The 15,912-nt window shown below is 47.8% G+C and overlaps 1 protein-coding gene across 4 annotated transcripts in view; it reads right to left on the minus strand.

The window, feature by feature from the left end:
- Nucleotides 1–15,912, minus strand: part of Dzip1l (DAZ interacting zinc finger protein 1 like) — a 34,986-nt gene that overhangs the window by 8,354 nt on the left and 10,720 nt on the right. For all 4 annotated transcript variants that reach the window (XM_021660137.2, XM_021660135.2, XM_021660136.2 and 1 more), the window contains exons 4-12: nt 14,540–14,624; nt 13,329–13,447; nt 12,461–12,622; nt 9,660–9,788; nt 7,075–7,137; nt 5,324–5,464; nt 3,880–3,910; nt 3,146–3,199; nt 676–809 (exon numbers count right to left, since the gene is read on the minus strand). In XM_021660137.2, the coding sequence (XP_021515812.1) occupies nt 676–809; nt 3,146–3,199; nt 3,880–3,910; nt 5,324–5,464; nt 7,075–7,137; nt 9,660–9,788; nt 12,461–12,622; nt 13,329–13,447; nt 14,540–14,624 (918 nt within the window). The remainder of the gene's footprint in view (nt 1–675; nt 810–3,145; nt 3,200–3,879; nt 3,911–5,323; nt 5,465–7,074; nt 7,138–9,659; nt 9,789–12,460; nt 12,623–13,328; nt 13,448–14,539; nt 14,625–15,912) is intronic.

Consider the following 15,912-nt stretch of genomic DNA (forward strand, 5'->3'; position numbering starts at 1 on the left):
CAGCATCTTTACAAAACTAAACCTAGCTGTCTGGGTTTGTTTTGCTTGCTTTTCTAATCTTCCTCACTGAGATGCCAATTGTATGTTCAACGCTGCGAAGGGTTAGCAACTCTGCTAACATGGTGGGTCTCTATTTACTAACAGACATCTCTGATGCCCATAACCGCAACAGCCAGGCTCTACCCACGCATGTATGGGAATAGCCACGTGATCCATACATAAACAGTGGACTCAGAAATAGACACTTATGCGAACGGGACTGCCATAAACCGGACTGGGCCAACTGCATGCCCTCTATCACAGATGTGGCTAGAGACAAGGAGGAAAGTAACCAATTAGCAGAGAACATGGTAGGGATGAGGACTTGGAGGAGAGAGGTGAGAAGTCTCCGCTGCTAAGAGGTGACAAAAGCTGTCCCCTGACAGCAATGAGCACAGGAAGAAACAGCTGACTCTGCAAGAACAATACATCACCTCTAGGTGAGAACACTTCCTGTCTTCATTGTAAGTCTCAGCCCTTAAAACAGTACCTACTGTAGTATCATTGATTCCAGCACCCTGAGAGCTGAGATAGGGAGGCTTTAGTGAGTTCAAGGCCAGCCTGAGATGCACACCAAGACCCCCATCTTTAAGCATATAATCAAATAGCTATCTCAACAGTGGCCCAGGAACTGACCCTCCTTATCCCCATGCCTTCCAGCTTCTCTTCCAGGGTGTCCTCCAGGATGGGCCGGAACTGCTTCAGCCAAGTAGGGTTGTTCCTCAGAGCTTCTAGCACCTTCCGCTGCTCATCACGGGAGCCCTCCAGCTCTGCAGCAGGAGACAGTGAGCAAGGTCAGTACCCCCTCCTGAGACTACCATCCCGGGAGCCCTGCTTTACCCGCCAGTGACCCCCAGTCCCCAGAGTGAGTTCAGAGCAGACCACTCCTTCATGTCCACCCCTGAGCCAGAAGATGAGGCGTGGATGTCACCATCTCAGAGTCACGACCACCTTCTACATTCCCATCTCCTGCCAGTCTGGACCTCCCAGGATGGGGTTCAGTCAGTCTTGAGACAGGTCAACTGGAATTAACTTGTCCCCTGGACTCTACTCTGGTCTCTGATTACCTCAGCCCAACCTCCACCCATAGCCTCTTCTACCACTGAACTCTCCTACCACTCAATCTGGTTCCACTCTGAGCCGGATTAAAGGGCAGCCACGATCAACCCTTCAAGTTTCCTAAGTCAGTCTTCCCTCCTACTGCGTAGTATATTGGAATTACTTGAGCTACAAATGCAAGGACCTGACCCCACCCAAGTCAATCCCACCCATATGTCTCGGAGGGGTCCTGGAATCTATTTTTTCCTGTGCACTGATGATTCTGACAGAGGGGAGTCCTATACTGCACTCTAAGGAATAGGAAAACAAGTAGTTGTAATAAAATGTGCTAACTGCTACAGAGGGCCAGTCCAAGGCAAAAGAAGCTGTCCCAGGAGCGTTCCTCATGACCTGAAGGGCAGTGCTTCCCAAGCTTCCTAATACTGTCATGCTTTAATACAGTTATTTCCTCGTGTTGTGGTGAGCCCCAACCACAAAATTATTCCATTGCTACTTCGTAACTGTGATTTTACTACTGTTATAAACTGCAATGTAAGTATCTGATAGGCAGGATATCTGATATGTGGCCCTGTGGAAGGATCATTCAGCCCCACCCCCATGGGTCAAGACCCACAGATCGAGAACCACTGAGCTAATGGTTTAATTAAGGCAAAACCTACAGGAGGATGGGCAACGGACAGCAGCTACACCACCGAAGACAGACTTCCTCCTCCCAGCTACTGCTAACCACTTAGAGATCTCCAGCGAGGGGCAGGGTCTCTAAGAGTTAATGAGCTCTCTGTGGAGGTCTCATGTGGATAACCGCAGCCACTGGGTGTGCAGGAGGCCATGTTGTGCCTAGAGGACAGCGCTCCACAGTTAAGTGTGGGCAGAACAGCGCTGAATGCAGAGGACATGGAGAAACTCATCCCGTCTCCTCCAAGGAACTTACAGGCCATCACGGTGACTCCAAAGCCAGCTACACACTAAAGCCACCCAAGCTAATTATGTCAAAATTAGCGAGAAGGAGTCAGAGAGCTTAGCTTTTATTTTAAATCCCCCCCCCCACAGCTGTGCTTCCAAACCTCATCACCCCATAATCCATAAGGTACTGCAACTCTGAGTTTCCTCTCCAAACCTACCGTGTCAGCAATTCTGCAGGTGAGGCCCTGTAATCTGTGTTCGGACAAGCTGACCAAGACACCCTCCTCGGGTAACTCTCAAGAAATATACGCTGAGGCCCGCACCTCAACCATGGCTACCATACTGAAACTGCCCGAGAAGGGTGAAATGCCACTAAGGTCTAGACCCATCTCCAGGCAGGATGTGGGCGTAGCATGTTCCGCCACACAGCTGCAAGCTCCCTAGGTGGGTCTTAAAGCACAGAAAGTTCCACAGCCGGTTTGGACAAGAATCAGAATGCACGGAAGAGTGCATGAAAAGAAGCGGCTGGGTTCAGGCCCCGAAAATTCTACTTGCATTTGTCTGAGATGTGGTCAGAGAATTTGCGAAATCGCGTTTCTAATGGGTTTCCAAGCCATGTTGCGACCTGCTGGCCTGGGACATGAAGAGACACAGCACAGCGTAGCAAGCGACAGGTCCACCATAGCTGTCGGGACTCACTCAGTCCTCTCAACCTCTTCCTGTCTAGAATGTGGAGAATTTGGTTCAGGCCGCGTGACACTCTTGTTACTTCAGGTCTTCCATGATCTACCTACAGCTCATTCACATGGAGATCATGGCAGCGGAGACCATTTGAAAGCCAGTGCAACGAGTTCTCCTCCACTGCTCAGTAATAGGTTGGGCACAAGGGACAGGACCTGAGTCCGAAGCCCTGCAGCCTTGTGATTCGGTGACCGTGAAGATGAAACGTGAGTACCTTTAACCAGGATACCTGGTACATACAAGGAATTTGAGAAATATTTAACTTGTGTCCTTCATTCCTTCCACCACAGCTTCAGAGGTCTAGGTTATAGTTAAAGAGAAACTAAAAAAATGAGCACAGCTGCCAATCTGCTTTCTGCCCTGAAAGAGTTAAAGAGAGAGAGAGACAGACAGACAGACCCACCTTCCTCAGAAGAGTCCTCCTCTGTGTCCACAGTCTTTGGCACCTCTTGGACTTCTGAGAAGACAGGGACAATTAGTGGCACCAGAACCCTGCAGCCCACCCCTGACAAAGAAAGGTGTGGTTGAGGACCCCAGGTGAGTGCTGGCCCGTAAGGAACAGCCCTCCACACTCATCTTTACCAGAGGGGCAGGATGGAAAAAGGTCACAAACACAGGCATTGGAGGCAAGAAGGTCAGGGTCGCATCCCAGCTCTGTCCCCAATAGCTGTGCATGAGCTGACAAGCCCCTGAACCTGAGTCGGTGTCAGTTTTCTTAATGTGGAAAGCAGAATAATAATATCCACCCCCCCCCATTAAATCACAACGTAATGAAATGATGAACCTGAAGAACCTGGCATGGCACACAGTTGTTATTAATGGCATGTCACAAATGCAGTGAGTCAGAAAGCCTGCTTACAGGCCCAGCTTCATCAATGCAATGCCCAAGACCCTGACCCCTTACCTCCCACTAGAGAAAATCCAAACCAGTGTGAAATCTACTGGCGGAAAACCTGCAGCAGAAATACCCTCTCTCCCATAAACCCTCTTCTTTGCCCAGTTCAACAGCTGACACCACACTGCATGTCTCATGGACAGCTGTCACCAGTCTTCTACCCATAAATCACCTGGGTGATGGAAGGGAAAGAACCCAGAAAAAACCCCAAGACTGATACTAACAAACCACTACAGACTTACCCTCCACCTTCCTGAGGGACAAGGTCTGGATCTGCAGAAGGATAAGACAGAGCGGGTTACAGGCGGCAGAGGACACTGTAGGGACTCTGCTCTGAGCACATCTGCCCAGACCAGGAAAGAAAGGACAGTCATTGTTGTCATGCCACCCACTAAGGGCTTGCTACCCGGCCCCATGCACGCCTCATCTCCCACAGTGCACATAAGGAAAGACACTGAACCGAGAAAGGATCGCAGCTAGCAGTCTGGATGACAGCCTGCTCAGCCTTCTCGGGGACGGGAGACCAGAACAACTATCTTCTGGGGACTATTTCTTCAGGACAGGAGCCCATGGAAGCAGAGTGGGACAGGGGTATAGTTGGTATGGAGATAAAATTGATGTAAGACAGGCAGGAAGGGGCAGAAAGTCTAGCCAGTGGTGAAAGACACCTGAGCTAATGTGCTCATGGGAGCACTGAGGTCAGACAACATCCCTGCCTGGAGGCCTGACCCAGCACTGGCTAATCTGCTCAGCACACCTTTCCCAACAAGAGCCCTTCCTCTCCCACAGCTTTGAGACAGAAGGTTCTCAGAACAAGGGGGATTACAGAAATTAGCATTTGAATCACACAATAACCTTATGCCAACATCCCTGGGCTTCCAAAGGGAAGCTGAGTATAAGCAGGGAGTCGGGAAGAATTAAGAAGAACAGATGAGGAGCCACAGCACTAAGTTTTACGGGCACTCAGAGAGCCAGCAACTTCTTTCTCACTGGCTTGTTAGAAAACGTCATCAGAAGCTATTCCTGGGATGGTTAATAATTACATCTGAACACACTGTAAGGAGCACAGCTCCGTGTTCCGCTAGCAAGAGTCCAATGTCACCGTCCCTTATAGAAAACCCTGTGCAGATTTGAACAAGCTTGCTTCATCGTGCCTTAATTCAACAGTTCTCAACCTGTGGGTCCCAACCGGTATGTGGGTCACATAGCCCATATCCTACATATGCCAGGTACATTACGATCCAGAACAGTAGCAAAGTTACAGTTATTAAGTAGCAATGAGAATTTTATGGTTCGGGGGGGTCACCACAGCATGAGGAACTATATTAAAGTTAGGAAGGGAGGGAACCACTGCATTAAATATAGGTGGGGAGAAAGCGATGCCTGTCTTGAAGGGCAGTTTGGGGTTTAAATGAGGTAATGGGTAACGTGCCAGCCTGGAACCCGGCATCTCGTGTGGTCTCTGGTAGTAGAATGCGCTATTTGCCACCGCCCCCTCGGAGAACATACTGCTCCAGCCAAGAGTCCGGTGGATGAAGCCTTTTCACTTCATAAGCCTCTTCTCTCCCCTTCAGGAGCCTTATGACACCATCCACCATCGCCATGATCCCAGAAGGATCCAAGGCCATCCTCCCAGAAAACTGGTCTGGAAGCCACGAGCCCTGACGAGGGAAAGGACGGACCTACCGTCTCCTCCTGGGATGCGATAAGCCTGGCTTGTTCTTCAAGCTGGGCACGGAGGGCGTTGATGTGACGTTGAGACTGCGCAGCTGCCTTCTTCTGATCCTGCGACAGGGTGGCATGGAGCCGCTCATTCTCCTCCTGAAGCTGGTGGGCACAGGAAGGTTGGTCAGTGAGATGTCCCTCAGGGACCCAAGAATCCCAAGAGAGCAGGACGGTCCCTACAGCCAGATGCTCCTGGAGGGCCTCACCTGAGGCAAGACCAGAATTTTAACCGGTGCAGGTGGCTTCCTGACAATTCTACCTGCCTTTCGGTTTGGGTACATTTTGGAGCTGTGCCAGGGAAAAAAATGAAAAGAGAAAATGGAATGCAGGCCTCTAGGATCATCAGGAAGGTTCCCTGTCCATGGTCATCCCCCTCCTCCCCCCCGTCAGCGCCCCCCCACACTCACCCCCACCCACCCACCCCCGCTTCGGCAGCCATCTTGCCAGCACCAGGCCCCTGAGGGGCGGCTTGCAGGCCAGAAAGGGCTGTGTGGCGGGGCAGCGGAAGCCCCACCTCCTCAGGATTTCATGTGTCTGAGGTTGACTCTGAACTCTTGATCTACTGACCTCCACCTCCCAAATGCCAGGATCACAGGTTTACACCATCGCACCCAGCTCACAGTAACACTTTTGAACTGCACTGAGGGACGTTGCAAGAATCTCGAGACATGTTTAAGAAGCTTCCCATATTTGTGAGAATCTAGTGAATGGACCTGACTGGACTTTTTGAGCTCATTAATAAGCACGATAATTTTGTGGGCACCACACCAGGTTGATAGGTTTGTTGTATGTGACTCAGAACTGAGCCTTTATCACGTGGGATCAGCCGTGAATTCAGAACTCAGAGCTGGATCATGACGCTTATCTGAAGACTCTGCAGCTACATTACCATCAATAAATTCGGATACACCCTGAAAAAATAAATAACGAAGGTTCCCCATCCTCAACCATCTGAGGACATTCAGGTCAAAAACAACAACACCCAAAAATCATCAAATTCCTATTCAGATTAAAAACAAGTGAAGAAAAGGTGTTCCCATGCCAACTCTGATGTAAGAGCAGAGGATATATATCTCTAGAGGATATAAATGAGATAAAACCAGCCCACAAGGACTGGGTCACCTCCCCCCCCAATGCAAAGACAGCAAGTGGGTAAGCTCTGCCATGGGTCATGGCATCTTCTTGGCCATGGGCCAGCAGAACCTGAGAAAGTTAACCAACTTCCTCCTTAACTGGCATCTTTCTCGGGGGCATGTACACAGAAGTGTAGTCTTTGTCCTGAGGACTTCTGCTCTCTGTGCTCGGGACTCAGTTACTCAGTTCCGTGAGCCCTTCACTGACACCCTCGGAACTATCAGTGAGGTCTGAGCTACCTGGTTCCCCCTGGAGGTGGAGGTTTCCAAAGAGTCCAACATGATGTGACCGGTAACTCGCCTGAGGCTTCTAGGGCAAGGGGGCCTAAAGCAGGTACCACTTAGTGAAGGGTGCATGGGGTTCAGAACATGGCTAAGGGCCCCTGCTCCTGGCTACGGAATCCTCGGGATAGGCAGATGACCCCATTCGCAAATTAAAGGGGACTGGCAACCAGGAAGAGTATCAGCGACAAAACACCTGATAACCGGTTCTAGGTAGAGAATGGGAGGGGAAGGGGGGAAGCTGGATAGGGAGAGGTCGCCCAAAACCAAACTCTCTCACTGCCAAACAAGAACTACCTCTCTCCTCTCAGCTGCCCGCTCTTCGTGCAGCGCCTTCATTTTCCTCTTCCACTCTGTTTTCTGAAAAAGAATAAAAGCTTATCAAATGGAGCCCTCTAGGTAGCCATAAGTATAAACTATAAAACTATGAAGAGTAAAAAGTACCAGCTCCTGGTTAGACAGAAAGACAAGTGGAACAGAACAGAGAACCTGAACCAATTTGGGAGAAAATAGAAACTTAGTGTGAAAAAGGAGGATGTGGATTATTGACTACTGGTGTTTGAACAAATGGCTAACTGACCAGGATCACAGGTTTACACCATCGCACCCAGCTCACAGTAACACTTTTGAACTGCGCTGAGGGACGTTGCAAGAATCTCCAGACACATTTAAGAAACAAAAACAAAAACAAAAAACTTGTTTTTGTTAAAAACAAAAACAAAAAACTTGGATGCCTGTTTTAAACCAAAACCAACTATAGACAGGTCAGATAATTACACATAAAAACAAGACAGTATGATCACGATGATGATGGCCATAGAATCACCCAAAGAAAACAAAGGAATGTTTTCTCTTTAAACCTCAGAGTGGATACAACAACAAAGAACAGCTTGAGAGATGTCCGGCAGTCAAGATAGCTTGTTAGTCTTGCAGAGGATCTGACTCAATTCCCAGCACCTATATCAGGTGGTTCAAAACTGCCTTAGCTCCAGGTCTAGCTTCTGCAGAAACCCTCACACGTGTTCACATAACACAGAGATACAAACCACATAAATAAAACCTGACTCTTTTAAAAGGCTGACTGTTAAACAACTTTTACCACAGAAGCTTTACTTTTTGTATGGCCAGACAACAATAAAGTAGAAGACTGAAGAAAAAAATAGCCACAAACAACTAGAATAACACAAGGCTAGATTAACTTCCACATGCAATACAAATTAAAACTGGGTAAAGAAAACATCAATAATAGAAGTAAAAGCAAAAAGCCAAGTGGCTCACGGCTGTAACTCCAGCAATCAAAAGCTGGATGCAGGAAGGTCAGGAGGTCACAGTTAAGATCCTTCTCAGACACACAGCAAGTAGAAGCCAGCCTAGGCTACATGAGACCCTGTCTCAAAAAGTGAATAAAGGGGGAGGGAGGGCCAAAAAGAAAAAAGAAAGTACAGAATATGAACAGCATGCAAGTTTATAGAAAAAAGAAAGGCTCTGTGTGTGTGTGTGTGTGTGTGTGTGTGTGTGTGTGTACATGCTTGCATGTGTGTCGAGGCCAGGGGCCATTCTCCATTTTATTTCAGAGACAGGGTCTCTCGATAAACCAATTAGCTAGACTGACTGAGCAATGAGCCCTGGGAACCTGCCTGTCTCTGTCCCCCTGGCTCTGAGGCTCTAGCTGTATGCTGCTCTTGGCTTTTATGTGGGCACTGGGGATCTTTAGATTAATTTACTTGCAAGTACATTACTGACCAAGCTATCTCCCCAGGACAATGATGTTTTTATGATGTAAAAATCTACGAACCATCTGTGTTGATTAGGTTTTGGAGAGTTTTGTTTTGTTTTGTTTTGATTTTTGGTTTTGGTCTTGGTTTTGTCTGTTTGTTTCTCTACTTAACACAAGCTGGAGTCATTTGAGAAGAGGGAACCTCAGTAAGAAAATGTTCCTACCAGACTGGCCTACTGTAGGCAAGCCTGGGGGGCATTTTCTTAATTGCCGATTGATGGGGAAGGGCGTCTGTGGGCAGTGTCATCCCTGGGCTGGTCTAGAGCAAGCCTTGAGGAAAGCAAGCTAGTAGGCAGTGTTCTTCCATGGCCGCCACTGCGGTTCCTGCCTCCAGGATCCTGCCTCAGCTTCCGTTGAAGATGAACTCTAACACAAAAGCGTAAGCCAAATACACTTTCCTCCCCAGGATGCTCTTGGCCATGGTGTTTAAAACAGCAATAAAAAGCAAACTGAGACACCATGCAGCCAGCATCACCACCTTTCTGCAGAGAGACTTTCGGCTCTTTCTCGGCCACCTTGAAGAGCAGGCACAGAAGCTCATGGCTGACGGTCCCTGCTGTGGCCCTGCTAAGTGATCACCTCCTCTGCCTGGACTTGAGTAAGATTCTCCCAGTGGTAGCCACAGTAGACTGGGTACAAATCTCCCCAGCTATACTCAGTGACCTCATAGTGATGGCCTGAGAGCCTTCACACCACAGAAACTAGCAGGTGTTTTTTATTTTGATTTTCTTTTAGCTCCGAGCTGATAGCTAAGCATTTACTACCACACCACGCATGTCACAAATACCTTCAAATCCCAGGACACTGTCACACTTTCTGAATTGTTTTCAACTGTGTTAGAATAACAGTTGGGATTAAGATATGAAAGGACCCACCGGTGTTTGCCTCTATTTGTACATAGCAAGTGAATATTAGGATTAGACACATCGCCAGCCTTGCCTGAGAACCTTACTCTGTGCCTTCATACTGAACAAGGCATGAAAATACAGAGCTCTGCTGTCTCTCAACTTCACAGAATCCACAAGGCAAAACAGAAGCCTCAGTGGGGACGGCTGGATTCTTGGCTTGACCTGGAGAGACGGGCAAGGAGCGAGCATCAGCTCACCTGAACTTCCATCTTCTCTCGCAGGGCCTGGAGCTCCTGGGCGTGCTTGAGTCGCTCCTCTGACTCCTCATCCCGCAGAGTCCCAAGGTGGGACTCCGTCACACTGCAGGACTGCAGTGCCTTCAGCTTCTGGAAGAGCCAAGAACCGTTTCATTGGATGATGTCCGGCGCATGACACTAGCTTTCGACCTTACCCCAAATACAGAAGCAGAAGAGTGAAACTCACCCCAATCAAGAGCCTCCCCGATTTGCCCTCACTACCACTATGTGCCTGAAAACACCCACACAAACCAGCAGTCCCCTCCCTTGGGCTGTCCAGACGTTCGGCCCCATACAGCAAACACAAGCACCCATGGAAGAAAAACAAACTCGAGTGTTACTTCACTTCCAGCGAAATTCTGCTATCCCAAACCCCGAGCTTGCCCAGCTCCTGGCCAGTTTCTTCCCAGGTCTGGAATAAACTGAAGAGAGGCACATGTAGGGCCCATGTGATAAACTCTGGCTCCCTAAGCCATGCCCTGAGAATTCTTGCCTCTTATACACACACAAACTGGCTGTCACCAGAACAGCTGTTTTTGCAGTGTTCAAAGCTGTATCGCTTATACCTAGTGATTCTTAAACTACTGTGTGCAGAGAAGAGAAGAAGGCAGAAATGTATCAAAGATTGACTCCCTCTCTACCTACCCATGTGATGCTAACAAAGCCCGTGCCTCTTCCTGCACATAACAGATAAACCTTATTACAGCTTTCAGGATTTTCAAGGCTGACTTTAACTTGGTGCTCTTCTTGATAAGTTTTCTCATCCACTGCTTGAGCAATAGCGGGACCAAATGTTAATCATGTCCCAGCTAGAGTACTTTTGCTGGCAAATGCTTTAGCAGAGGCCTGAACAACCGGGGACTTCCGACGAGTCACCTCTGTCACTGCTGTAGCACATCACATAGCTGCCTCTTTGTGCTCCAGGCCTCCATGGCCTGTTTTCCCCGGCAAACCCACTAGCGGCTTCATCTATCCATGTATCCTAATATGCACTCTGAAGTCAGGCAGCAGGGCCAAAGCAAGTGCTCAGACCTCTAAACCAGGCAAGCCCGAAGGAGAGATGCTTTCAAAGCATACGTAGGTCTCAGTGGCCCTCCTCACATCTGGATGTTGTCTCTAGTTTTGAAGACTGCCTCATAGTACTTTCCATTCTGAATAGACCCTTACCTTTCCCCCACCCCTGAGAATTTAAAAAAGAACAAGTTGACAAAACAGTTACTGAATGTTACAGAGGATCTTGTATCTAATTTGGTCCCCATACTTTAATAAAACATTGAAAGGACTTAGGAGACATAAAAACACAACAGACAAACAATGAATAAAAACAATCACAGACTATTCCTGAGTAGGGACGGGATCCATGGCTGGTGAAGGATCGTGCCCTTGTTTTCTGAAACTCAGATTTTCTAACCAAAAGTAATGCTTTCATCCTTGATGAGGTGGTTCCTAAGCAATGGCTTCTGAGTCGAATCAACAGTTATTACCCATGCCTACTCAGCAAGCAACATGTTGGGACATTTAAAATCAGGAACAGTAGCCGGGCCTGGGGGTGCATGCCTGTAATCCCAGCACTCTGGAAGGCAGAGGCAGATGGATCTATGTGAGTTTGAGGCCAGCCTAGTCTAAGTGAGTCCAGGACAGCTAAGGCTACACAGAGAAACCCTGTCTCGAAAAAGAAAGAAAGGAAGGAAGGAAGGAAGGAAGGAAGGAAGGAAGGAAGGAAGGAAGGAAGGGAAAGAAAACAAGCAAGAACGAGAGGGGGGAAGGAAGGAAGGAAACAGAAAAGAATACAACAGAAAAGAAAAGAGAAGAGAAGAGAAAAGAAAATAAAGAAGAGAAAAGAAAAGGAAAGGAAAAGAAAAGAAAAGAAAAGAAAAGAAAAGAAAAGAAAAGAAAAGGAAAGGAAAGAAAAGAAAAGAAAAGAGAAGAGAAGAGAAAAGAAAATAAAGAAGAGAAAAGAAAAGAAAAGGAAAGGAAAAGAAAAGAAAAGGAAAGGAAAGGAAAGAAAAGAAAAGAAAAGAAAAGAAAAGAAAAGAAAAGAAAAAAGAAAAAAAGCCAGGAGCAATGGATATGAAGTTGTGATGAGCACAGAGGACCACACCATGGAGGTGCAGCTTGCTTCCACAGAACTTCCCTAATCCAGCAGGGCAGACTGGGCTGGGAGGGCTTGAATGATTACAGATAAATCATACACAGAGGGAGAGAGAGTGAGTGTGTGTGTGTGTGTGTGTGTGTGTGTGTGTGTGTGTGTGTGTATTCATACCTATGTGTGGGTGCCTGTGGAAGTCAAGAGGGCATCAGTGTCCCTGGAACTGGAATTAGAGGCTACTGTGAGCTGCTTCCTGTGGGTGTTGGGAACTGAACTTGGATCCTCTGTAATAATAGCAGCAAGTGCTCTTACTGGCTGAGCCATCTTTCCAGACCTCCCACCTTAGGTTGTTATTTGTTTTGTTTGTTTGTTTGTTTGTTTGTTTGATACAGGGTCTCTCTACATAGCCCTGGCTGTCCCAGAACTCAGTATGCAGACCAGGCTGTCCTCAGAGATTAACCTCCACTCCCTTTCTCAAATAAAAATAAGTCTAACACACAACTAAGATACAGAAAGAGTGGTAGAAGACATCTTATGTCCACCTCTGGTCCCTACATACGTGTACACGGGCAAGCTCATTTGCACATGCACGCACACACACAAAATTAATTTTTAAGAACAAATAAACAGGTTTTCCACAAAATTACTTTGAAAAGCTTTCTGTGTTGGGTACCTCTTCCAGTGTAGAGTTCTGGTTGGCAACGGTTTTAAACTCATCCCAAAATAATTGTTTCAGCTTGTCTATTTCCCCATAAAGCTTGCTCCGTTCTTTTTCTTTCCATTCATCAAACTTTTTTTTGGCTTCTATTTCCCTCTGACGAGTCATCTCTAATTCCTACCAAAAAAAATAAATAAATAAATAAAATAAATAAAAGGCAACACATTCATTACTGCCGTTTGTAGCAAACATTTGCTGAGGCCCTGCCAAGCCCTTCTACACATTTATCACTCTGAGGATCCAAAGAACACCCCACCCTCTGGCCCTGTGGTTTAGACCTGGAGTGGTCCACTGCTAGACATGACTTATCTAAGCTGTAGACTCCTTGAGGTTAAGACTCTCCTTTCTCTTTCTTTACATTCCTCGCAACACCTGGCTGGTACTCAGTAAATGCCTGCTAACCCAGTAAATGATGCGTGAACACGTGGAGGCACGGGGAAGTCTAGTGTTTTTATTCTGTCATTATTTATAGCACAATCCCTCCCAGCCTAGAATTCTGGAGCTTTCAAAAGCAGACCCCGTCTTTGTCCTCAGAGAGCCAACCGACAGTGTGGCACAAAACATGACGTTCAAGTTCAGACACCTTCGGCATCGCTATGCACGAGACCACGACTGTCTGCTGCACTTCCGGCCACACAAGTCTGGCAAAATAAATTAACCGTCCTTTCTAGACAAAGAATAATCATGTTCCACATCGGAGAAGGTGGCCTCTCTCTGACTTCCAGCTCGGGGAAAGCAGTGAGAATCTGGGCCCTGTGGGAGTCTTGCGCACGGCTGGGCACAACACCCCCGCATCTCCCCAGCCATTCTCCTGCACACTTACCTGGAGCTGCCGCTGCCGCTCCGCCTCCCTCTGGGCTTCCAGCTCTCCTTGGGTCCACTTGAGCTTGGCCCGAAGCTCTTCCAGCGCCTCCTTCAATGGCTGCTCCTGCTTCTGCTTGCCTGGGGTGCACACAAGGATAGATGGAAAGGCAACAGTGGGGCAATGCCCCCTCTGCAACCATATCTCAGTCTGAGAAGCTTTCCCACAGAGCTCACTGGCTGGCGACGAAGAGCGTATCTCCCACCTCCCTCTCCCTCTGGTTCCCCAAACTGGAAAAAACAAACAAACCAGGGACAGACTAGCACTGAGCTAGGGAAGATGTGGTGTGAGAAAGAAACATGACAACACCAAGCACTTAGCACAGTGCCTGGCATGACAGCTCCATTAAGTTTCCATATCAAGGACATACTTTAACAAGAAAATAAGAGACCAGCATTTAAGACATAGACTGTTTTTTCCTTAATAATCCCCAACATAGAGCTCTAAAGAAAGAGATACATAATCAGTGCATAGCTAAATGATACTACTTCAAGCTCTGTGTGCATGCATGTGTGCGTGCGTGCATGCGTGCGTCTGTCTGTGTGTTTGTCTGCCTGTCTAAGGACTGAATATAGAATTTTATTGCATACAAGCAAGTCCTATATTACTGAGCTACATTTTCAACTCTAAAAATCTTATTTTTTAAGAAACTGCAATGATGGAAAATCATGTTTTCCTTAATAAAATGTTTGCATTTCTATCATGTGGCTATCTTATTGTACAGATATTTCTGTCAAACTCAAAAAGTACATATAACTTTATAAGGACAGGGCAAAGCCTTGCTACTCATTTTGGAATTTAGAATGGTAAAATTAAATAAAGTGATTAAGTCATGATAAGCTATAGTACACAGCACAGCCCAAGAACTGGTCTGACTGCTCCTTTGCCCCATTTATGCTCACAGCTGGCCTTGGAGAGCTGCAGATAAGGCAGGGAGGCTAAAGGCCCATCAGAGCCTCTGCCTGTTCCACGCACAGTGAAGGCTACAAAACGTCAGAGGCCGACTACTGTCATATCACGGGAAGGAACGAGTACAACTAAACCTTCCTGTCTGCTTCCTCTACATAGGGCTCCAGCTGGGATGTCTGAGAGGCTCTAAGAGCAGGTTCATGTGCGTGTGCCCCACTCACCAAATCCTAGCCCAGCAGTTCCCAGATGCTGCCCGGACTCACCGACTTCGGCCATGCCTGCGTGCCTGCGCTGGATGTGGCCCCGGAGAAAGGTGGCATTCATGAACGTCTTGTCACACAAATGGCACTACACAGAGGGGAAGCAGTGAGAAGGGCCGGATTAGATTTCCTCAGACAGCATGGAAATGTCCTGTATCGAAACTCTGCCTCCACAGGGCCCATGGGCTGCTTCAGAAATAAAAAGACTTTGGGAGTGTGTGAGACCCTGTCTTAACAACAACAGCAAAGTGCTGTCAGAAGATGTAGCTCAGTGTCAGAACAACTTGATTAGGATGCACAAAGCCCTGGGCTTGCTCCTCAGCGCTACAGAACACAAAGTAAGGTTTAAAAAGCCTTACTGCCAGTTCCTACTAAATAGAGTGATGGGCTCAAAGGATGGAACCAGGCAGCCATCTTAGACCTGGACACACACAATAAGCATTCCGTACCAGCCCCGGGTGGCTTACGGCCAGCTTCTACATGAACTTTCCCATCAGCTGCAGCACAATCACTGTGCAGCGCCTGCACTGACAGGGCCTGCCCTCTGGAGACTTAACATGACAGAAATAAACCTCTAGCTGCTAAGAGGAATGTACGCTGGGGGGAGCGGGGGATACTCTTCAAGTCACCTTACCGTCCTGCCCCACACTAACGGCCTTGCAACAAACTACGACTCTCCTGCAAACCTAAACTAGCATGAGCTGTAGCTGCATTCCAGAGCGCGGTCCGAAGCCGGCTACTTTTCTGCTGCAGTGGGCTCAAACGCTCCAGTGCTGCCGTGGTCGCCTGTCTGAATTATGAAGTCCTTTTTCTAAGATGAGCCTCGCTGCATCATGCCTTAGCACACACTGAGGCAGCACCCACACACACCCATGCACATCTATGCCCTTACGCAGCACACCGCACATACATACGAATTCTCCATCCTCATACATGTACAAACACGTATACCTTCCATACATGCTCACATCCTTAGACACACATACTCCATATCCTTCATCCATTCACATGTACATCATTACACACAGTCTCTGTATGTACAGACGTTCCCATCCCTCACGCCTCCAAAGACAGACACCATAAATATACATTTACATTTCACTTCTCAGCTGTGCCCAGTGTGGTAAGCCAGGGCTGGCACACATCATACAGCACATACTCTACAGGCACAGATACCAGAAACGCTTCCAGTGTCTGTGTATGCACGTTTACCACACCCACATGCACAGATACAAACCCCATAGAGCCCCACCTTCACACGCTACACATGCAGCCCCTCCATGCACAGGAGCACTTGTACACATACCCTGTACATTCACCCTCGCACACACCCATTCTACACTCGCAGAGCCTAGAACCCAACAAGAATCCTCAGA

The sequence above is a fragment of the Meriones unguiculatus genome, chromosome 6, assembly GCF_030254825.1.
Source record: "Meriones unguiculatus strain TT.TT164.6M chromosome 6, Bangor_MerUng_6.1, whole genome shotgun sequence".
NCBI classification, from domain to species: Eukaryota; Metazoa; Chordata; class Mammalia; order Rodentia; family Muridae; genus Meriones; species Meriones unguiculatus.